We start from the raw sequence: 25,586 nt of genomic DNA, 5'->3' as shown, positions 1-25,586 counted from the left end.
GATTAGATTTCAATGTTTATGATAAAAAAAATTGCTTAAACACTTAAGTTTCATTCTGCATTAAACAGATATAGTTAAAAACAAAAGCTCATTGAAGACATTCTGGTTTTTCTTAATAAAACTTAAAACTTTAACTAATAAGCCTTGCTAACTCCTTAAAACAACCAATAAAAACATGCTAATAAATTACGAAACATGCATAATCAAAACTAACAATTCTTTCCCTTGCTAACCATACATATGTAACTCTTTTCCTGATAAAACTCAGGCAGAAATGACATTATCACTGGACTTGCCAGGAAATAATTGAATGCTACAGTTCAAGCTAATGCTCATCCAGATCAACCACATAACTATGAAAATAATCTAAATGTATGAAAAGAAACAATGGTTGAATGCCCTTGTGTGTGTTTGTGCCTCTAAAAGATACATAGACAGTAAGCACACAAGTGTGCTACACATGAATGAGCATGACATAGCTACATACCACTTTGACATATATTACTCAAACCAATTGGTGAGTGAAACATTCATCCCTATATATACAACAAACATTCTGAACTGTGCCGTAAAATGGACAATCCAGATGGGGGTGATCAACAGGTTAATGGTCAACCATACCAGAATCACAGGGTGAGCTGTGGGGACATCGCCTCGTCTTCTCAACAAACTCATCCCTTCACCCGATTTTCATAACATGCCCTCTCAGCTTCCCGTCAGCACAAGGGAAAGCACAAAATGGCATTTTTCATGCATCAAAAAATGCACCTGTTGAGAGGGTTTTGCACATTCCAATCCGAAACCAATAAAAAATATGGTTAATCAACTATCATCATCCACAGCACCAACATATGTGAGGTCTGTCCTTCTCACCCTTACAGCCCCTTTAAGCCAGCTCGCAGCTCGAACATTAGTATGGTCACCACCACCTATGCTAGCAATATTACTTGCAGAAGGGCAAGATCCAGCGCCGTCTTCTAAAAGCGTCCAAGGATCAATATCCAATTCACTGTCCTGTTGTTTTGTCTTCGCTGATGTATTAGCTGCAACCCTAGATAGAACTGGGCTCCTGAGAGGGGGGTTAGCTGAACTACTGGAGTTAAAGCCAGGAATTGTATTGCTGGCTTGAAGACAAACAACAGCAGAAGTAGGTACAAGTGGAGGCTGGCAGGAGAAAGAGCTCTGTGTAGAGGGAAAAAGTACAGGCATTGCAGCTTGGATACGCCACCGAATAGTATCAGGCAGTTGCATACGGTCCAAGTCATTCTGCATTGATAAATAGATCATTAGACAAACAAGACAAGGAAGAATCGGCAAATGGCTAAGTTTTAGCATTGCTCATATACAGCTATTTGTATGAGATATTACACCAGTAAAAAAACAAAAACAAAATGTTGGGCCATTCCCAATGAAGGCACAAGAATTCTTTAACTTATCAAATTCCAATGATATCCCAAACATGTCGGCAAAATACTCAACTAGAAATTAAACACCACCAAGGCAGACAATTTAGAAACTTGATGCTTCCTACGCCGGATCTTTCACTTGGTAAAAAATTGTTTCGTAAGGTAACTTAGATTATGTTGACCTAAAAGTCATAATATTAGTCTAAAATGCCTTCTTATCAGACAAGGGATTAGCGACTCTACCAAAAGCTAAATACATCCACAGGGTGAAAGATCATACCTGCATTCTCTCCAAAAATTCACGGTCAAATCCAGAAAATTCCTTCGTCGGTTCATTGATAGACTTCGAACCAGGTTTCAGCCTAAGCCAACTTGCAGGATAACTACTCAACAACGCATGTAAAACTAACAGCAAACGATCAAATAGACCCTCGGCAGAAAAGTCTACAAATGCAGAAGAAGCAGCTTCAGAAGACAACTCTAAATCCTTCTTAGAATGTACGGCATTCGACAAAATATATGCATCCTCGTACACAACCCGGCTGCCCAGAAGACGAAGAATTACAGGGGCCAGACTATTTCTCATGTTCCGTACAGATGGCTCCCTGCAAAAATGAACATAAAGAACTGATAAACTGCCTTCATATTCCAGTATGCAAGAATTCAATAACATAAATAAAACTAAAGCAAAATGCTTTCATAGCACAAATAACCATTTTCATTTCTAAATTAATTGATTTCCAACAACCAAAATTTAATGCTTAAATGAATCTATTTGATTATTGATACAAGAAACAAACTATCACTGCCAGCATCTGTTACCGATGATAATACATCATATAGTAGAAGACATTTTCTGAAGGAAAAAAAAAAAAAACACATTCAACAATCTCTGTTTTTCTCCATTTGAAGAAATCTGAAGAGGGTAGTTCAATAGTAAAAGGCAGAGAGAAACCAAGGTAAAACCATAAGTTAAACCATTAAAAACGAGTCACGATCCTCTCCATTTTGGATCTCCTCCATTTCTTCCATTATGAGAGAGACAATGGTAATCTCCATTTATTTCTTTATAAATGGAGAGGATCCTAACTCATTAAAAACATTTACATCTAATCTTCGAACCTAATACAGACAAGAAGTTATGAAGTCGTTTGAAACTTATACCCAACTGCACTTAGTGAGAAAAGGCTTTGTTGTAGTTGTTGTTTAAGTAAACATTACACTATTGAGGTCAGCAAGATAATCTCGAATTGTTCAAGAAAAATGTAGCTCTAACGTAAAAGAAAAAAAAAACTGGAAAATGGATGATAATTTACACATACCTTTCGGTGCAGAGAATAGGAAGAAATCTCAGGAGTAACTGCAAACGAAGTGACACTGAAACACGTAGGGCTGCAGGAGATGGTGGAGAAGAATCTGTTGCACCTGCTGGTCGTCTAGCTAATCCAGGGCTTCCACCTCTTATACCTTTCTTAGTATTTACTTTATTTGTCTGGCCTTCAACCCCAGGAGGAGTACTTCCAACTGGCTTAACTCCACCTGTAACAGCAGCTATATGTCCCTCGATACTACACAATTGTTTTATCATATCATTAGCAAAGGAATTGCGGGATTCATCAGAGCTTTGGTATATGCATGGAAGAAGCAACTCAATAAGAGCCCTCTCAGTCACATGTTGCTGGTTTATTCTTGAGCTTTCAGAGTCAAACACTTGAGACACATGAGAGAGTCCTTTTAGGCTCTTTTTCATATCTATTCCCTCATCGACAACTTCTCCTTCTTCTAGTGATGCCGCGTCAAACTTCTTTTTCTCTCCTTTGATAGTCCCTGGATCAGTACACGGACTACACCAACCCCACGGCTCCCAATACTGCGTCTTGGAAGAAAGTTTTTTACTCTCGGCAATGTTATGAAGCCGTTGTCTAACGGTTTTCCGACCAACGAGAACATCTGGGCCTACAAGGAACCATTTAGCATGCAACAGCATTGAATCCTGTAGTGACCTACCAAAGAGATGTACCAACTCTGAAAAAAGAGGTGCGGCATCGGGTCTAACCAGTAACCTAGTAAGAAGTATTTCGATGAAATTACTCTCCTTCTCGGAAGCAGCCTTATCCGGACTGGGTGAGGCCAGCTGTATGGCATCAGATAAAGACGCGTCATGTGTGTCCAGTTTTTCGATGAGGGTTTGTTCATTTAAAATTAGCCTGAGTGCAACCCACTGCCAGTGAAATTTGGCAGGCTGCAAGGTATCCAAAACATGCACAAGCTTATCTGGAAGCTTAGAATCGCCGTTTGCAAGCTTAGTTTTAGATTCACTGGGTCCAGAAACACGATTCACATCATCCTTTGTAAAAATAGATGGTGGCATCTTACAATCAATCATGGCATCCAGAAAAAGCCTAGAACGAAGAGGAACAAAAGCCATGGATTTTAAATGCATATCAGAGCCATTCAACTCCAGCAGGGCTGCAAACTCAGCGTCACTTCCATCTGCAACCATAAGATCATATAGCCCCTGACAGTCTCGAAAACATACATCACGAAAAGGCGAATGTTTTATAGCATCAGCTATGGCCATTGTTAGAGACTGATAAAGTTGATTCATGTCGTCACGAACTGCGACATTAGTATTCAGAATGAATGGCCGCCATCTAACAAATGCAAATATTGAATAGGCAGGCGGAAAGATCAGACTTAGAGGAAGCATGCGTTGCATTCTTGAAAGAGCTGAAATAGATGGTTCACCCAAGAGGTCCACCGCTAATCCTTCACAGAGGCTTCTGCAGTTTCCAATAAGCAACCTAAACCAGTGGACGTGAACTTCGATTGAACTATCTGCCTTAAAAGCCCCGACAGAACGGACATTTCCATTTGAATTGGATCTTGTGGTTCTAATACATTGTATCACGTCAAGTCCCTCCTTTAACCTGAGAATGGTAACCATTCTTTCCAGGCTGGTAACACCATATATAACTGCACCAACAACAAGCGCAGAAACAGCAGCAGCAATTTTTGTTGCTTTTGTAACCACAGTTTTAATAGAATTGTTTCCCACATCATTTGAATTAGTGGCACTAGTATCATGGACTTCAGCAGAAGACATTTGAAACTGAGCTCGAGATGCTTTACTAGGAGCAAAAACACCAGCAAAAACATTAGAAGCTTCGGTTGCAAGGGCAATATCGAACACACGGCTTTGGCGTTCCCCTAGGGCTTCCTTAAGCAGGCGCAGACAGGTTATGTGCATTCGCAGAATGCATCTGGCATAGTTCAATGACATTATATTTGACTGATTATTGCCAGATGAAAAATCAGGCATTTTGGCTAAAGTTGGACCCACACTGCCAACAATTGCAGAAACGGCAGACAATACCAAAGAGGGATCCCCTTCTTGAGCAGCACCACCTGTCTGCTTTATGCTATCGATCAAACCCATAACAATTTGTTGAGCAATTTGATATCCATTATCCCATTTTTCTAAAGCATGACCTTTTGGAGTGCCAGCAGCATAGAGCTTTCTATCTTTTCCAAAAAGATATTGGAACGCCTCTTCAACATTGCGTTGCACTATGTCTCTCATGCCTGCACCTACTCTTGAAGGTAAACGGCTGCCACTTATCTTCTGACGGAAAAAATCATCCGGGTCCTCAACTCCTGCAGGAACTCCAAAGGGCAACCCCACTTCTCCATCGCCTGACCTAACAGACTCAAGTTCAGTAGAGAGTCTTGCATCACACGTAGACTTAAAAGTTTTCTCCCACTCAATGACACTAGCAACATTACTGTACTTTTTCAATAAATACCGAGTAAAAGCTGTGGCGCCTGAATTTGACACCCTCCCATTAGAAGCAATAATAGTGGCCGCACGCTGCATTGTAAATGACAAAGCTTCAGGAATAAGGTCTGCCGCAGCAAGAATGTTCTCATATCTGCACCAAATGGAATGCACAATACAGGCTTTAATAAAATCTCTCATAACGCAAAAATACATAACAAAACTATCCAACAAAAGCATTAAGAAAAGGTAAAGACAACTCACTGCTGGAATCATAAAATAAGAAAGGGAGTAAAAAGATAATCCACAAAAAGTCATGGGAACAACTTAATAACCAGAAAACTCACTACAACCACATCAAAATTTGCAACTGACTTTATAAAAATAAGAACTATTACGTGTAATTAACTTGTAAGTACAGGGTTTTGTTTAGGCATTTATGAGTAAATGAGAACAATGCAGATTCAATTGATTCCAGCCTGATTTAAGATTTTTAAAAAATAAAAAAAAGGATTGTAGCTAATAAGCACTCAGATGCAATAGCTTACCATGTAGCTTATACAAAAAAAAAAAAAAAATTATAATTTAAAAGGCTGAGCTATTAAAAAAGCAGCAGACTGCATGAATTAGAAGGAAGGTTGGATAAAGAAGAGCAAACCTTCTCAGTGATGATAGAAGAAAAGCCTCTCCCACATCACAGACTTGGTTTTCCACATTTCTTGGTAGCATCAGAACATTCCTCCCACTATGAATTGTAGAATTAGGGCTACTGAGAACCTTTGGCATCAACCAAAGGAGAAACTTGACAGCTGATACCAAATCATCAGAGATGTCGATCAAATAAAGTATCGCAGAAAGTTCATCTTCGCCAAGTTTCCACCGTATTGAGTTTCTATCATCCACCATAGAATAAGCCCTGCCAAATTGTCCAATTTTACCAATATTTTTTTCAGTCTCTTCAATCACCTGCTTAACAACGGTCAGCAACCAAGCTGCCACAGCCCTTTTCTCAACAAAACGAAGGTTCTTGAGTGCTTTTCCAATGAAAACAATATCCCTAGAGTCACATGTTCGCATGCTATCCACAGACCTCAGAGCATCTCCATCTACAGGAGTTTTATGGTGAGGGCAACTTACCTTATTCTCACACATGTGACTAGTTGATGCCCCTTGGCTTCCCTCAATTCTAGAAGCTGCCAGTTGAGCAAGACTCATTTTACGCACATTCTTTTGACGACTCTTAGTAACCTGCTTGGTTGTCTTTTGAGGCTGGTCAACTTTGAGAGGTTCGGTGGATTTCAACCCCTTCTTCACCCACCATGTATCATCATCAGCTGGAACAGATGAGCTTCTTTCCTCACTTAACTTTTGTCTCTTTGCTCTTCTACATTCTTCACAACCAGGTGTGCCCTCCACTGGTTCAATCTTGCCATAATGAGGCCAGGTAGGTTTTCTAACACTGCTTTCAGATTCATCACATCCTGTAGAGTTTAAATTAGATAAACTGTTAGGTAGTTGTAACAGTACTGAGATGGTTTCTTTAAGTTCTTCCATGCTAGCACCATCCTTTGCACTTTTAGATGATACGGTGGATTGAACAGTTTTCCACTTATCAGTTGACACTGTAGAAGTACCATCCTTTGAAGAAGCTGGATATCGTTTTCGCTTCAAAGCAGGTATCTTGGCATTGGCATCGTCATGGGGCTCACTAGGAGAATTACGAAGTATGAGGCGGCGTTCAGTCAAGTAAGTTTGCAAGGCTTCAATGAGCTGCGGCCCTTCAGCGATCCCAGATTCTGTCAAAGCATCACGCATAAAATGGCCAGGAAGCTGCTTTAAGATGTGTGAGTGTCTCTTTCTCCGCTCCACATCAACCACATTGACATCCATATCCATGATCCCACTCACTATCAACTGGCGTACGTATGCCAAGGGGTAAAAGATGCCTGCACGTATCAGTTCAACTATAAATAAATGTAGGCGCTTGAGACCTTCCCCTTTATGCACCACATGCTGATCAATCCAACAAACTATAATATCATGGAGAGGACCTGGGCTTTCAGATATAACTGAAGAACCAGTAGTAATGTAATTCTGATTATGCCTCTGACCTTCATGCTTTGCAACATAACTAGCTCTGTGAATGCTTCGTTTTGCTCGTCTTAGTGAAGATTTCACATCCCTCAATTTCATCTTCAAAAGTCTAACTGCTATATGCACTTGGGAAAGATCTTTCCTACCAGTAAACTTTATGTCACAAGGAGGGGTAGTACAAAAATCCCGAAAATCACATGTTGCCCACTCGCAGAGGAAAAACACTGAATGTATAAGAGATGTCTTTACAGTCCCAAACCATTTCAGAGATAACCTTAAGCAAGGGCTTACTTTCACAATCCAACTTTCAGACACAGTTCCATCACAAATATCCTCAAAAAGAAACTTGTAAGCTTCACGTAAATCACCAAGCACAAGAGATTTATCCAAGGCTTTCGCGACCTTAGCAAGACAATGACTTGGATTGCCAGGGCTTGCAGCCTTGGCAAGATCTTCTGCACGTTTCTGAATACATAAAACAATGTGACCAAAATAATCTGAACTATTTTTTATCTTCCCTGCTGCTTCAGATGATTTTAATACAAAACTACCATCGTTCATTGTATGTGAGACTACAGAGGATGGTAAAGGAAAGCAATCCAAAGCTACAAAAGTATCTGGCACTGCAAGTATTAAATACTGGAGCATCTCGATAAGAGCATATGTTGTATATGCCCTTCTGGAATTATCTACTAGATCTGATCCACCTGGAGCAGGATCACGAATGACCCGAAGAGTTAATCCAGCAAGTGCACGTACATAGGTTTGAGACAGAACAATAATTTCTAAGAAGCCGTATATAATAGGCAATAACAGCTCCCAAACCTCAAGCAGATCTTTTTCCTGAAAGAAACAGAAATGTATGGAATCATAACCTGAAGGTCGAAATGGGAATAAGATATATGCATCATGCTTTTAATTTCATGAGCACATAAAACCAGTTCAATACAAATGACGTATAAAAGGTAAATACCTGTAGTTGATTCAAAACCCAATCAATAACAAGAGAAGGAAGAATCAGCCCTCCAGCATGATGCCATTGCAAAAGTCGAACAATATACCACCATCTAAAATGTGAAGATGGTTCTTCACCAGCAGAAAAGGATGACAATGGATCACTTTTGTGCAGCAGTGTTCCAGCATAAGGCATTTGTGGTGACCGCTCTCGATTCTGAAGAGTAGAATGAGAATTATTTTTTGAGAAAAATTCATCGAGCAGAGTTTGCAAGAAATGGATAACATCTTTGGTCCAAATCTCTGTACGAGATGGCTGAATTTTGTCAGCAGTCCCAGAAGAAATGCCTACCGAACCTGGTCTAACCTGAAAAGTTGAACCATAATCTAACTTCAGATATTAAGACTATAATGTAACTCAGCATATTTGGTATAAGCCAAAATTGAAGCATCCCTACCTGATTCAGGTAAGTAACCTTTACAAACCAAGTGGCCCTTAGCAATGGAACATTATTTCTGATAAGAACCTCCAAAAGTGATGACCTTTTATAACCATGAGGAACATGGTCAGCCAAAGTGCATAACCGCTTGTGTGGTTGAGATAGGCCCTATAATACAATTTTAACTGGGTTAACTTACTGTTACAAGCATCCGTAATATCCCTAGACATTAAGAATAATCAAGTAACATAAAAAAAAAAAGTATTCAAGGAACTCACATGCACAACAACATCAAACTTCACAAAAAAAAAAAAAAAACCCAAGGAATTGGTTTAAGTAACTAAGGGCCCCATTTGTAAAAAGATTTTCTATTTGTTAATAAGGAAAAAATAAACTCTTGGAAGAGAATAACTGTCTGCATTTTCAGAAATAACGAAAATGCCAAAAGAACTATTTTCATTATTTCCGAAAATGCATCATCACAAACTAGTATAATCTTCTATCCAACACAATGACTCATTTAAAAAAAATATCATCTTATTAGCAAGTTAAAATGAACACATTTTAGAAAATAAAATATTTTGACAAAGTAAACAGCCCTTAATATAGCAGTTATCCTAAATTCATGGAAGCTAAAGCTTGTAAACTATTCAGCACATAAACATGAGGGGGCACAGTTATTGCACACATGAAAGTCACACAATGAAGAAAGCAGAAGGAATAAGGCATAAGTATACCTCAATCCATTTCCTCCGGAAGTCCTCACCACACGGCCTTAGTTCAGGGAAAATACCAGGCTTGGCAAGTTGCGATCCCGAAAGAGGCACACCATATACTTGACCAGCCTGTCAAAGCAAATCATTTAGATCAAATATCTTCATAACAAACTGATACATGTAGACACTGCACTAAATCAAAATAGGTCGGACGAGAATACAGAAATATAGATATATTATAGAAGCAGAATATTTTGCAAAGATAAATAGATGACGAGAAATAATGAAGATCATCACCTTCCGCTTCTGAGCACGAGATTCATTGATTGCCCTTAGACGTTTTTTAATAGCCTGGAACGAAGAACTAACAAATTAACCCATGTCCACGTAATCTTTCGATGAATACAATATAAAAATAGATAATGGGCAGCAAATCTAGAGTATGATTAAAGAAATAAAAAACAAAATAGTGAACTCAAACATCTAAGAAAGACATGAGACAAGGGAGTTACCTCTCTGCAATTATGCACAATTGGCTTATTAAAATGTGGAACCTGAGTCAGTGAAATTTCTCTAGCTTCCTGAGTGATAAAGTAAGCAAGGCAGTGTAAGAAGATAAGGATGGACAGTTGGCCGTACTTTATTTTTCACGAACGTATAAATTTATTTCAATGCCAGAATAAGAATTACCAACGACAACATTTGCAATCACAATACACCTTAGAGTGTAATAATAATTATTAAAAGCAAAAAACTATAACAACCAATGCTGACAAAAATACGAATTGAGTTTTATACATGCAGATTTATAGTTATTCCATACAACTGGGATCTTGGTGTAAAAGCAAAATTCAAAGATTATGTACCAAAATTGAGATCATACAGCAGCATGATGAAAAAAATTGCAAAAGAAGTATAAGATAAATAAGGAGAATGAAAATGCTAGGTATACCGACCTATTTCTTTTCAAATGAATGAAGAATTTAATAAAAAGAAAAGGCAAGAAGATACCAAAAAAGAGAGATACCAAAAAAAGTTACAGAATGTGAGGTATCATCATGAAATATTCAAACCTTAATAAAAGAATAAATAAGTATATCACTCCGTAGCTACTTCACAACATCTGATTTGAAATAAACGTGAGTAAATTTAATGACATACCTCAAGTCCCTCAACTGTATCTCTATATCCAGATACCAAATACTCTCTGGTCAGAGTCTCCTCAGGGCAGTTTGGTGTTTGGGGAAGAAAATCTGGAGCCCCAAGCCTAAGATTAAAATAATAGCATTTAATAGTTAAATATACAAGGTAATAACACCCACGAGAGTACAAACTGGGGAATATAGAGAAGAGACAAAGCGAACGATTCACCAAAAGGGTTATGATAGGAACTTGAATGTCATGGGGTGTCTAAATCCCACATGCAGCATGGAATACTCACAGAATATTTAAGTAGCCTGATTCTTCCCCTGATAGCTAGCTATTGGGGAGAGCTCAGAGTTCCCTATGTGCTTGTGTACTCAAGTAACGTTGATTTTTTAATGTGACAGTGATATGAAAATTTTGACACCCCTCCCCCAAAAAAAATAATAAAATAGTACGGCATTTCTAATGAAAGTCAGCAATAAGGCAAAATTGTGTAGTTATGAACAAAAAATATACCTAGAATTCAAAGGTTCTTTATCACACTTCAACTTGTATGGGCTTATGTTCAACTGTGGTTGTCGCCTGCAAAAACAAAACCATTGTGTTGAAAACGATTAACAGCATCAGATTTCTGATATAGCGCAATAAAAAAAAATGTGTATATAAAACTTCATTACTAACTACTCCCTCCCTAGCCAATTATAAGCACCCTTTTAAGAAAAAAATGTCCGTAAATGTATGCCCTCTTTCAAATTACTAGATGCATTTACTATTTTTTCCAAATATAACCCTAATTAATACTACTAATTTGTCTTGGAGTATGAAACATCAATGTTGAATACATATATACACAAAGGGTACTTTGGTAATAGTTATACACAAGTATAAATTAATTTCACAGAAAAAGTTCTTAATATATGTGAAATATATGATAGGTGCTTATAAAAAGGGAGTATCAAACAAAGTACAGACTGTGAAAATGATACTTTAACAATATTTCAAATGCAAGTACACAACAAACTCCTGTTACAGTAGCTGGATTTGGACTGAGAATTTCAAAATACATATTTAACACAAGCCCTTGTTGAATCTGTATGGCATGGATCAACAATGTGATTTTTTTTGTCACAATAAATTTCTTCATTTATCAAAATTATATATAGGATAGTAGATCAAACAATAAATACTTGCTAAATTTTAAGAATTAAAACATAATTACAATTAAGGAAGAAAAAAACTAGCATTGAAATTTACCGCATAATAGGAAAACGCTTTGGTTGTCCTTTAATATTTTGTTTACTTCTTGAGCCCATGGTTATCAAATCGGGATTCGATTTATGAATGGAAGACCTATTTTCAAATTGTGAATTCAATCTTCCTATGAATCGTAAGACATGATCAATAATAAAAATATAACATTTTTAATTGAAAATGAGTAACATAAGTAAAAAACATAAGCTGATATATCATATATGAACTTCAAAATAATTCAAGATTCAAGTAATAAATCAATAAAACAAGTATTCAACTAATATGACTGTCATACTTTAGAAGATCAAAATAGGATGCAAACCAATATGACACAGAATAGGATGCAAACCCAACCGTCATTATTATACAGAAAGAACATAATCAAAGTGGTAGAAACTTTTAAACCCTGCATTTACTAATTGTGTTAGAAGTAATACTATCTGCCATTGTTAACTGTAAGGATGGATATGAGAACATCATATTGCTGGTCCATTATACCATCCAAGTACAGCATCAAAAGTAGACAGATAAATGGAAAAGAAGGAAAAGTAAAACATGGTTAATTATAAGCAGAGGATACTCATAAATTTCCCAAGCAATTAATTCATGTTGGGCCATGAGGGGGAGCCTCACTGGGTTGAATCGTCACATTGGGCTAAGAGCAACCACACAAGTGAGATTGGACACCACATATTCACCCAAAACCTTAAGGCATTGAATTTATGGGTCCTCTCACTTATATGGTGCTCAACCTCAACTCTTCCATCCAATGTGGGACTTTAACTAACAGTCACACTTGACATATAACAACAACTCATAATTTGAAAATCAAGCTAAACAATATGATTGCTCAAGAAATAGATGAACCCTACTCTGAAGTAGGTTCACAATTTTCAAAATGTTATAAAAATCTAATATGCTATTAGAGCCTATCAATTTGGACCACCTACCATTTAATTATATCTACGCATCATGCCCAATAGTGTTGGACATGAGGGGTTGTAGTGTAAAAAACTCACATCCCACATAGAATAAAGATAAGGCCTGAAATAAATTTATATAAAGTGGCACCCCTCATCTTACAAGTTGATTTTGTAAGGACGAGTTATGCACAATATAAAAAGCTAATGGTTCACAATTTTCAAAATGATGTTAATCAAATAGGAAAAAATTATTACTTAAAAATTATTATCTAACAAAGAAAAAATACACTAGAGCAAAAACAATTATGCACCACAAGCATATTTTTTTGGAATTCGTAATACATCACATATGCTAGAGTCATTAATATTGAGATGAATAAATTGGCAATAAGGGATGGTGCCAGAGGGAAGGCTCTCTAACCTTGAATTTACAGGGAAGTGAGCCGGAAAAGAAGAATCAGATCTTCCAGTATCCCTGGAAGATGGTCCACCTATGGTACTGTTATTAACTGCACTAGTGCAGCTGCCAGCATGATACCTTTGCATTTCCTCCAACTATAACCGGCATACTTCCCTCAGCATCATACCACTGAAACTAGCTGTAATAGTTAAACTGCATGATCAAAAGTGTCACCGAGTTATTTCAAAGTCAAATTGATGTCGTCAGCTACAAAAACATAAAAAGCTTATTAAAAAAAGTGAACAAATTAAAAAACAATAACATGTATGGCTAAGAGTTATTTTACTTCCCTTAGCCATCAAAAGATAGGCATTGAAACCCTAATGTACCAAAAATAATGTATAACTAATTTAGACAGTAGAACATGGGCACAAAACATTGAAGGCAGGATTTTACTATTCTGACTTACTAGCATACAAAGGGGTAACAATGGAAAAATATAAGTCACCCAAACTAATCATAATATCAACTCCAGTCTAGAGTCGGCTAATAAAATGCAAGACATAAAGCATATATAAAATACAGAACTTCATGATTCTCATAGCCAACCCAACCCTTGCGGTGCTTTTATGGATTTTCTGCACATATATAAAATCCCGAACTTTATGATTCTCATAGCCAACCCAACCCTAGCAGTGCTTTTATCTGCACATATGTCCAAACCACCAAAGACCGAGCTCTAGCATATATCTTACAAAGAGGGCTATCCAGTCTTTTCCTATGATAAAGGTCCTATCTTGTTTCATATATCAAAGAGTATCCCAAGCTTTATACTTATAGTTGGAACAGACCTATTTCAATGTGATACTTATTGCATCAGATGTTTTCCTATTTTCACATCTATTTGTGTCTTACTTGTTAAACCGGCATTTCATTAAGATGAAGTTGACCTTCATAGCAAAATCATGAATGGGGAATGGCAGATTAGGACGGCCAGCCAAAAATCTATTATATAAGCATAGCATTGCAGCCTATACAGATATAAATGGCATTGCAGCCTATGGAGTTAGGATCAGAATCCACCATGACAGTACCATGGCAGAACTGTGACAACACTGCCCTAAATATCATAAATCTATAATGTGGTACTTCTGTAAATCTGTAAAATGCAAACAAAACCAAGAAAGTAAAAAATATTAAATGTAAACCCCTCAGAGACATCTTCCCTGACAGGCTGACTCGATAAGATGACAATAACAGTGTCAGTAGCAAATGAGATTTTAAAAATTGAGGTAAAGCTCAACCATTAAAAGTTTTTTACAGATGAATTCTAATTAAAATGGAAAATGTATCTACATGAATTGCCAACTAATCTAACCAGAAGAGTATAAAATCGCCACCAGTCATTTCGCCAAATCAATAATTGTAAAATCCCAAAAAATCTATCAAGTAATAAATTACAACAGCAAGTTGCAAAATTCAATCAAATCACTCCTGATCCATAACTAATTCAAAAAGTCACAGCTGAAAAATCAATAATAACAATTTAAGACCCTTTTAATTGCAACATGTTTCTCTCTGAACTCAGAAACACCAGGAAAGTTTTCATTAAAAGTTGTTTAAAGATGAAATGGAAAACACATCTAAATGAAGTGCCAACTATGCTAACAATCTAACTAGAAAAGTATCAACTAGCCACAAGTCATTTCGCCAAATCAAGTATCGTAAACTCCCAATAAATATATGAAGTAATAAATAACAACAGAAAGTTAAAATCCCAGCAAAATTGCAAAATTCAATCAAATCACAAATGAATTCCAATCAAAATGGAAAACATATCTAAATGAAGTGCCAACTATTCTAAGAATCTAACCAGAAGAGTATAAACTTGCCACAGGTCATTTCGCCAAATCACAAATTGTAAACTCCCAATAAATATATCGAAGTAATAAAAAACAACAGAAAGCTAATAATCCCAGCAAAGTTGCAAAATTCAATCAAATCACTCCTGATCCAAAGTTAAAACTTAATCATAATGAACAATTAAATACCCTTTTAATTGCAAAAAATTTCTCTCCCAACTCAAATCACCTAGCAGCTCAAATTACCCTCTGAACTAACTTAGCAACAATCAAAACATCCTCAAATGCAAGAAACAAACTTGAACACAGCCCATCAGCTTAATCATCAATAAAATCACAGTTCAACATCGAATCCAAGTTACACAATTACAAAAACCTAAAAACCAAACCTAATGCAAGAAAAAGCACCAGAATTGAAACTCCAAAGCAAGATCCAAAACTAGGGTTTTACAATTAGGGAAGAAAAAATCAAACTTTCAAATCAAATTCCTTCTTACTTCCCCCCCAATTTCAAAACCCAATTGAAGAAATCATAAAAAATTACTCTTTTCGAAACTAGGGTTTCAGATTCAAAACATCCAAAATCAAAAATTGAAAAGGTTTTTGAAAATAATAAGCAAAAGGGTTGAAGAAAATGAAAACAAAAGTTGAAAACATACCTGAGAAGAAGATAAAAATTGAAACTTTGAGAATTAGGGTTGAAGAGAGAGAAAGAAAAATTGGGGAAAATTGAGTGTTTGAAAGTATGTGAAGAAGTTTGACTCTGTTAAGGAAGAAGACGATGATGTCTCTCTTGTTGTTACTTCCTTCTGGTATGAATAAAGGGTGAAGGTGAAGGGATCCACTAATTTTTATTTATTATTATTTTTTGACAAAACTTTATACTATATAATTAGAAAAATATAAATTTTGATATGATTTTTTTTCTTTACAAGATTTGTATTACGACTATTATATTGTTTTTTTATGACAAATTAGGATAATTATTTTTAAAAGATTTTGATTACTAATTTTTTTGACTAAAAGATTTTTATTACTATTTTTCTTTGACAAAAGGTTTTTATTACTATTATTATAATATTTAATTAGAAAAATATAAATTTTGATTTGATTTTTTTTCTTTACAAGATTTGTATTACGACTATTATATTGTTTTTTTTTTTTTTAGGATACTAATATATTGTTTTTTTATGACAAATTAGTATAATTATTTTTAAAAGATTTTGATTACTAATTTTTGACTAAAAGATTTTAATTGCTATTTTTCTTTGACAAAAGGTTTTTATTACTATTATTATAATATTTTTATGATAAGTTATGATTATTTCCTTTTTAAAATTTTTATTAATTTTTTTTTTTGAAGGAAAATTTTTTATTACTATTATTATATTGGATTTTTATGAGAATTTTGTTACTCTAATGTTAATAAAACTTTTGTAATGATTACTTTGCTTATAAGATTTTATTCCTAATCCTTAAAAAAAATACTTTATTTCTAATTACCAAACATGTATATAAAGAGAATAGGGGGACTTTTGACTGATTTTTTTTATTATTTTACTTATACTTTTAAACAAATTTTCTTATAATAATATTATATTTTTAGTGTTGTTAAAAATTGTAAGAATTTATATTATATTTGTTACATCTATACATTATATAAATGGAATAGAGGATTTTAAGCTTGCTTTTTTATTATTACAATTATACTCTTCAACTTCTTTTTTTTTCAAATAAATTTTCCTATAATAATATTATATTTTTAGTGTTTTTAAAAATTGTAAGAATTTATATTATATTTGTTACATCTATACATCTAATCTTCTATACTATATATAAATGGAATAGAGGATTTTAAGCTTGCTTTTTTATTATTACAATTATACTCTTCAACTTCTTTTTTTTTCTAATAATGTCATATTTTTGGTGTTATCAAAAAAGATAAGAATTTATATTTCATTTACTATATTTTTGGTGTCATTGAAAAAAATAAACATGATTTCTTGGATTTATTGTAATTTGAAAGTCATAAACATCTATATAGATATACTTTTAAATCAAACTCAAAATTTAATAAAAAAACAAGGTTCATAAGTTACAAGTGTTAGCGCAATAAAAAAATCGAATTTATGCACGTGAGTGTCTGTTTTTCCGCTAGTTGTGTATAGAGAGAATATATGATCTTGGGTTGACGATCTCACTTCCAATTAAATAAACTTACCTATACAAATATTATATTGTTGATGTCATTCAAAAAGATAAGAATTTATATTTTATTTTCCTTCAAAAAATAAAAATATAAATTAAAAACTTACCTAACCCAATGTGAGATTAAGTTTTTATGATTCAGAAGTGTAACAACGATTAAGGTGTAACACCCAGTTCTCCCAACAACGTAATATTAATTAATTTAATCAGAGTAAACCATACAACGGAGTGTCACACTGCTAATCAAAATTTCATAAATAGAAAATAGCTATTTATTTAAATCAACATTTAAAATATCTCCAAAACTGCAGCGGAATAATTCTTTAGGAAATACAATTTCAACCAATTCCAACATAAAGGGAAAATCTTGGCACAATGGCCTCAACGTAATCAACATTATTTTCAACAATGATAAACTCCATTATTAAGTCTTTTACCAAAAATATGATACATAAAAGAAATGAAGAGAACGAAAACATTCGCGACGAATCCTCATCCTAATATGTATCAGAGCCCTAGACACTTGAGCCGACCAAACCTACAAGCCATCATTACCTGCAAGTTACTCATACGAAGGGCAACATTTTCAAGCAGAAGGGGTGAGAAACTTATCCAATAATAATAATATATAATTCATCAAATTAATGAAAACAACAAAGCATATCACAACAGGCATCATTAATAATGTATATAAATAAATACATAAGCAACAACATAATTATTTTCAGCAACAAGGTACAACAACAACAACAACAACATTATGCACAACGACACCAACAACTCGACAATGCGACTATGACAACAATTCGACAATGCTACAACGACAACAACAACTCAACAATGCTACGACAACAACTAATGCATCATGCAGGTGGTAGCAATCTACGCGCGTTGAATGCTAAGCATTCCAGGGCATAAGCCCCCAACAAATTGGATGGTTAAAGCATCCCAAGGCATAAGCCCCCAACAAGTGAATGATAAACATTCCAGGGCATGAGCCCCCAAACGGGTTGAATGATGAACATTCCAGGGCATAAGCCCCCAACAGATGAAAGTATGCAAATGGACTCAACTTGTGTATATCAACATACAACTTCAACAACGACTACAACAACAACATATGTGCCTAAACAATTATGACACACTCCCCAACTTCGACATCAGATGATACAACAACGTCAACGACAAAAGGAATCAATCTAGCATATTAGAATGCATTTTATTCAAGAGCTCACATCATTCTACTTCCATATATAATTTCTACCTCATAAACAATTCTTAATAAATCAAGGGAACATATTAAAATGATCATAATAGACATCTGGTGCACTAAACAAAATTCAGAAAATGGTAGTACAGAACCAGGGACGCTTTCGCGACAGAAGAACGCTTTCGCGTCCTCTATAAAAAAGGGGTAGGACGCTTTCGCGAGTGAAGCACGCTTTCGCGTCCAAAATGTCGTAACTCAGGATGAGGACGCTTTCTGCACGCTAATGGGACGCTTTAGCGTCCTCAGCAAATGGGTGGGACGCTTTCGCGTCCTGCTTCAGGTTTCAGAAAAATTGCGATTTCAACATAGTTTCACCCCAAAAATCCTAGCTTTGATCCCTTAATCACCCAAATTGGTTTACAAACATGTTTACATGTTTAGTATACAACATAGGGAGCAAAACAACATACAATTATGCAACTCAACAACATAATTCATCATAATTCATCAATTATCATAACTTCTCTAACCCTAACCTCAAGAACAACAATTCACCAATTTTCAGAATTACATATCAAGATTATTGAAAGGAATCCCTCCCTTACCTTAGTTTAAATGAATCAAAAGCTTACAGATTTGTTCCTCCTCTTCTCTTTGCCTCTTCTAGGTTTTCTCTTCTTCTCCCAAAAACTTATGTTTTCTTTTGTACGTGAAAAATGTTTCTGACTTCTCTCTATTCTATTTCCCAATAAACATAACCTCTCCTTTATTTTTCTTAACTCCCTTAAACTCACATAATTACTAATCAACTCCCATTAACCAAAATATTAATATTTTACTCCTATTTTTATTTCTCCTATTATTTCCACAAATAATAAAACAATATTCATTTAAATAATACACAACTCCATAAATCATATAATAAAATAGCATCACACCATATATCACATAAAATCACACAAAACACATATTTCACATAAAATCATATATTTAACAATTAAAGTCATATAAAAATGTTCACACAACTATTAAAAATAATAGAATAAAAATGGGGCGTTACAACTCTCCCCAACTTATAGAATTTCGTCCTCGAAATATTACCTCATGCAAATAACTCAGGATATGACTCCTGCATCTTACTCTCCCACTCCCAAGTAAGACTTTCACCAGTTGCTCCTCCCCAAACAACTCTCACTAGAGGCATCTCTTTGCCTCTCAACGTCTTCACCTTGCGATCATCAATCCTCAAAGGTAAAGTTTCTACCGTAAGGTTGTCTCTAACTTGCACATCATCTCTAGGAATGACATGTGAAGGATCCGCTACATACTTCCGAAGTTGCGACACACGAAACACATCATGCAAGTTCGAAAGATGTTGTGGTAAACCAACTCTATAAGCCACCGTGCCAATTCTCTCAGATATTTGATAAGGACCAATAAACTTCGGAGTCAACTTCTTGGACTTCAATGCACGACCCACACCGGTCATAGGAGTGACTCTCAAGAACACATGGTCACCCTCTTGAAACTCAAGGTCCTTCCTACGCTTGTCATGATAACTCTTCTGTCGACTCTGCGACGCTTTCATATGCTCTCTTATCATCTTGACCTTCTCCGTAGTCTGCTGAACTATTTCAGGTCCTAACACAACACTTTCACCCGGCTCAAACCAACATAAAGGAGTCCTACACCTTCGACCATATAAAGCTTCGAAAGGTGCCATACCAATACTCGAATGGTAACTATTGTTGTACGTGAACTCTATCAGCGGTAGATGACTATCCCAAGCTCCACCTTGCTCAAGCACACACCCCCTCGACAAATCTTCTAATGATTGAATCGTTCTTTCCGACTGACCATCTGTTTGCGGATGATAAGCCGAACTCAACTTCAACTGAGAGCCCAAAGCTTCTTGCAAGCTTTTCCAAAATCTCGAAGTGAACCTCGGATCTCTATCCGACACAATACTCGACAGGACACCATGCAACTTCACAATATTATGAATATAAATCTCCGCCAACTGAGCTACTGAATAAGTGATATTAATCAGAATAAAGTGTGCCGACTTCGTCAATCTATCGACAACAACCCAAATGGCATCATGCCCTCTTTGAGTGTTTGGTAAACTCGTCACAAAGTCCATGGAGATGCTATCCCATTTCCATTCCGGCACATCTAATGGTGTCAACAAACCAGCAGGCTTCTGATGTTCAACTTTCGATTTCTGACAAGTTAAACAAGCATAAACAAATTGCGCGACATCACGCTTCAATCCAGACCACCAAAACAGTTTCTTCAAGTCATGATACATCTTTGTAGCTCCCGGATGGATACTCAAGCTACTTCTGTGACTTTCTTCTAAAATCAACTTTTTCAATTCATTATTATCAGGGATACAAATCCTGCCTCGGAATCTCAACACTCCTTGATCATCAACCTGAAAATCACCATCTGCAGTCTGATTACTGGCAACCATTAAGTCTACAAATTTCACATCAACCTCCTGGGCTTCTTTGATACTCTTCAAGAACTCATTATTAATTTTCAACATACCCAACTGTACACTCTGAGGTGCCAATTCACAAACAAGACTTAAGTCTCTAAACTGTTCCAGCAATTCAAATTCTTTCACCATCATAGCCGAGGTGCAACGTTTTCCTACTCAAGGCATCTGCAACCACATTAGCTTTACCCGGATGGTAATTTAAGCCAAAATCATAATCTTTCAACAACTCTAGCCACCTTCTCTGCCTCATATTCAACTCTTTTTGATCAAATAAATATTTCAGACTCTTATGATCATTAAACACTTCAAATCTGGAACCGTACAAATAGTGTCTCCAAATTTTCAACACAAAAACCACAACAGCCAACTCTAAATCATGTGTAGGATAGTTCTTCTCATGTATTCTCAATTGTCTCGAAGCATAAGCCACTACCTTGCCATCTTGCATAAGCACACCACCTAAGCCCAACTTGGACGCATCACAATATACAACAAAAGGTTTATCTGGCTCTGGTAAAATCAAAATTGGAGCCGTCGTCAATCTTCGCTTCAACTCATTGAAATTACTCTCACACTGAGCATCCCACACGAAAGCTTTACCTTTACAGGTCAACTGAGTCAATGGAAGTGCCAACTTCGAAAATCCTTCGATAAATCTTCCGTAATAACCGGCCAAACCAAGAAAACTTCTAATCTCCGTAACTGACTTAGGAGTCTCCCACTGTGATACCGCTTCAACCTTCGACGGGTCAACTGCAATACCACTACCAGAAATAATATGGCCAAGGAAACTTACTTCACTTAACCAGAAATCGCACTTTGACAACTTTGCATACAACTTCTTTTCTTTCAGCACCTGTAAAACAATCTTCAAATGTTCTGCATGCTCTTCTTCAGTCTTAGAATATATCAAAATATCATCAATAAACACAACAACAAATTTATCTAGAAAAGCATGAAAAATTCTGTTCATATACTCCATGAACACACCAGGCGCATTAGTAACACCGAAAGGCATCACTTTATATTCATAGTGTCCATACCGTGTCCTAAAGGCCGTCTTCTGCATATCTTCATCCTTCACCTTAATCTGATGGTAACCTGACCTCAAATCGATTTTACTAAACACACGTGCACCCACTAATTGATCCATCAAGTCGTCAATTCTCGGAAGTGGATACCTGTTCTTTATCGTCACTTTATTAAGCTGACGGTAATCTATGCACAATCTCATGCTACCATCCTTCTTCTTCACCAACAATACCGGCGCTCCCCAAGGTGAGACACTCGGTCTTACAAATTTCTTATCAAGCAAGTCTTCTAACTGCTTCAACTCTGCCAACTCCAAAGCTGACATACGGTAAGGAGCCATCGACACAGGCTTCGTACCCGGCACAAGATCAATCGAAAATTCAACCTCTCTGGTGGCACATCTGGAATCTCATCAGGAAAAACTTCAGGAAATTCATTTACAACCGGCAACCTATCAATCACAGCCTGATTCTCCACAGACAAATACGCCATTAAAGAGAACATCACTTTTCCATCATGCTCTAACTGCTTCAGCTGCTTAGTAGATAACAAGTCTGCTTCACTCTCTTCTTCGGCAGAAGAAAAACACAACGACTTACTAAAACAATTAATATGGACATGGTTGTACTCCAACCAGTCCATACAAAGGGTTACACAACAAACAACAAACAGGACAACAAGGACAATACAAAATTGTCACACAACACTACTAGGCTCGACACGACTCTACTAATTGGCCGGACGGACCGACCTGCTCTGATACCAATTGTAACACCCAGTTCTCCCAACAACGTAATATTAATTAATTTAATCAGAGTAAACCATACAACAGAGTGTCACACTGCTAATCAAAATTTCATAAATAGAAAATAGCTATTTATTTAAATCAACATTTAAAATATCTCCAAAACTGCAGCGGAATAATTCTTTAGGAAATACAATTTCAACCAATTCCAACATAAAGGGAAAATCTTGGCACAATGGCCTCAACGTAATCAACATTATTTTCAACAACGATAAACTCCATTATTAAGTCTTTTACCAAAAATATGATACATAAAAGAAATGAAGAGAACGAAAACATTCGCGACGAATCCCCATCCTAATATGTATCAGAGCGCTAGACACTTGAGCCGACCAAACCTACAAGCCATCATTACCTGCAAGTTACCCATACGAAGGGCAACATTTTCAAGCAGAAGGGGTGAGAAACTTATCCAATAATAATAATAATATATAATTCATCAAATTAATGAAAACAACAAAGCATATCACAACAGGCATCATTAATAATGTATATAAATAAATACATAAGCAACAACATAATTATTTTCAGCAACAAGGTACAACAACAACAACAAAAACAACATTATCCACAACGACACCAACAACTCGACGACAACAACTCAACAATGCTACGACAACAACAACTAATGCATCATGCAGGTGGTACCAATCTACGCGCGTTGAATGCTAAGCATTCCAGGGCATAAGCCCCCAACAAATTGGATGGTTAAAGCATCCCAGGGCATAAGCCCCCAACAAGTGAATGATAAACATTCCAGGGCATGAGCCCCCAACGGGTTGAATGATGAACATTCCAGGGCATAAGCCCCCAACAGATGAAAGTATGCAAATGGACTCAACTTGTGTATATCAACATACAACTTCAACAACGACTACAACAACAACATATGTGCCTAAACAATTATGACACACTCCCCAACTTCGACATCAGATGATACAACAACGTCAACGACAAAAGGAATCAATCTAGCATATTAGAATGCATTTTATTCAAGAGCTCACATCATTCTACTTCCATATATAATTTCTACCTCATAAACAATTCTTAATAAATCAAGGGAACATATTAAAATGATCAGAATAGACATCTGGTGCACTAAACAAAATTCAGAAAATGGTAGTACAGAACCAGGGACGCTTTCGCGACAGAAGGACGCTTTCGCGTCCTCTATAAAAAATGGGTAGGACGCTTTCGCGAGCGAAGCACGCTTTCGCGTCCAAAATGTCGTAACTCAGGATGAGGACGCTTTCTGCACGCTAATGGGACGCTTTAGCGTCCTCAGCAAATGGGTAGGACGCTTTCGCGTCCTGCTTCAGGTTTCAGAAAAATTGCGATTTCAACATAGTTTCACCCCAAAAATCCTAGCTTTGATCCCTTAATCACCCAAATTGGTTTACAAACATGTTTACAGGTTTAGTATACAACATAGGGAGCAAAACAACATACAATTATGCAATTCAACAACATAATTCATCATAATTCATCAATTATCATAACTTCTCTAACCCTAACCTCAAGAACAACAATTCACCAATTTTCAGAATTACATATCAAGATTATTGAAAGGAATCCCACCCTTACCTTAGTTTAGATGAATCAAAAGCTTACAGATTTGTTCCTCCTCTTCTCTTTGCCTCTTCTAGGTTTTCTCTTCTTCTCCCAAAAACTTATGTTTTCTTTTGTACATGAAAAATGTTTCTGACTTCTCTCTATTCTATTTCCCAATAAACATAACCTCTCCTTTATTTTTCTTAACTCCCTTAAACTCACATAATTACTAATCAACTCCCATTAACCAAAATATTAATATTTTACTCCTATTTTTATTTCTCCTATTATTTCCACAAATAATAAAACAATATTCATTTAAATAATACACAACTCCATAAATCATATAATAAAATAGCATCACACCATATATCACATAAAATCACACAAAACACATATTTCACATAAAATCATATATTTAACAATTAAAGTCATATAAAAATGTTCACACATCTATTAAAAATAATAGAATAAAAATGGGGTGTTACATAAGGAATCCTTAAATCCCTCTTGATCTTTGTTGGAAATTAAATCGAGTAATCATTAGTTTATAACTTGCCTTATATTTGGGTTTAAGAAAGTAGAACATAACCTCGTGATGTATCAGTTGAAGTTTATTTTAATATCTCTGTAATTCAACCATTTACAATTGTGGGGTTCCCTTAAGATGGGTTAAAACCCTAAATTCATACCTAGATTCAATCAATTTAGTAACTAAGCAATTCATTAATGTCTTGCTCCAATGGAATTCAGGTTGACAATCCTACTGCTTCATTTAAGATATGGTATAAAAACGAACATATATGAATTAAATCAGACTTTAGATTATAAACTGAATAAACACTTTATTAATAGAATCCAACAAATAAGAAGGGGTTCATCGTGGAACCCTAATCAAAGAGGTTTAGTTGCACATGACAACATACATCATTACAAGACAATAAAAAAATACCCTAAAAAGAATAAGAGAATGATGGAGATCCTATGCTTTGAAGCTCATGATGTTTGACTTTTGCCTTGTACCTCTAGCTTTGTGAATGAATAAAAGAGCGTGCAATGGTCTATATTTATGATGCATCATTACTTAGGGGTTAATAGAGTGAAAATATGGTTTTTCCACCAAAAACGCCTTGGAAACACAAGCAAACAACAATTACTAGTTGCAACCTTGTGCAGGGGCGCATGGTTTGATGTGCAGAGGCGCATGGTTTGATGTGTAGGGCGCATGAGGCACCATGTAATGTTGTCCCATGAGCAGGGGCACATAAGGCAGCCCCTCCTGTGCAAATTCTGCAGTTTTCTAT

The 25,586-nt window shown here is 35.9% G+C and overlaps 1 protein-coding gene across 6 annotated transcripts; it reads right to left on the bottom strand.

The window, feature by feature from the left end:
• Positions 1-200: 200 nt before the first annotated feature.
• On the bottom strand, positions 201-15,797 carry CCT (RNA polymerase II transcription mediator). Of its 6 annotated transcripts, none has more exons than XM_085733135.1 (14): positions 15,630-15,797; positions 13,130-13,375; positions 11,789-11,912; positions 11,051-11,116; positions 10,550-10,655; positions 9,901-9,969; positions 9,686-9,739; positions 9,410-9,517; positions 8,691-8,840; positions 8,252-8,599; positions 5,843-8,121; positions 2,729-5,338; positions 1,687-2,011; positions 201-1,266 (listed from the first exon to the last, which is right to left on the bottom strand). In XM_085733135.1, exons 3-14 carry the CDS (start codon positions 11,845-11,847, stop codon positions 823-825), a joined length of 6,618 nt encoding a protein of 2,205 aa, XP_085589261.1. In that variant the 5' UTR covers positions 11,848-11,912; positions 13,130-13,375; positions 15,630-15,797; the 3' UTR covers positions 201-822. The 6 variants fall into 6 exon arrangements, with proteins under 6 accessions (XP_085589261.1, XP_085589257.1, XP_085589260.1 ...); XM_085733131.1 differs by having other exon boundaries at positions 11,789-11,884; XM_085733134.1 differs by having other exon boundaries at positions 13,130-13,321.
• Positions 15,798-25,586: the final 9,789 nt, after the last annotated feature.

Source organism: Medicago sativa, chromosome 8 (genome assembly GCF_051527215.1).
Source record: "Medicago sativa cultivar Bolivia chromosome 8, Bolivia_mono, whole genome shotgun sequence".
NCBI classification, from domain to species: domain Eukaryota; kingdom Viridiplantae; phylum Streptophyta; class Magnoliopsida; order Fabales; family Fabaceae; genus Medicago; species Medicago sativa.
Note: the sequence above shows the minus strand (reverse complement) of the source record. Positions and strands in the feature narration are given on the sequence as shown.

Coding starts and splice junctions, on each gene's coding strand:
- CCT (XM_085733131.1), bottom strand. CDS start 13,254: ATGCAAAGGTATCATGCTGGCAGCTGCACTAGTGCAGTTAATAACAGT. Junction 9,518..9,685: donor CTCGTGCTCAGAAGCGGAAG/GTGATGATCTTC, acceptor TTGCTTTGACAG/GCTGGTCAAGTATATGGTGT. Junction 2,012..2,728: donor CCTATTCTCTGCACCGAAAG/GTATGTGTAAAT, acceptor TCATTTTTGCAG/GGAGCCATCTGTACGGAACA.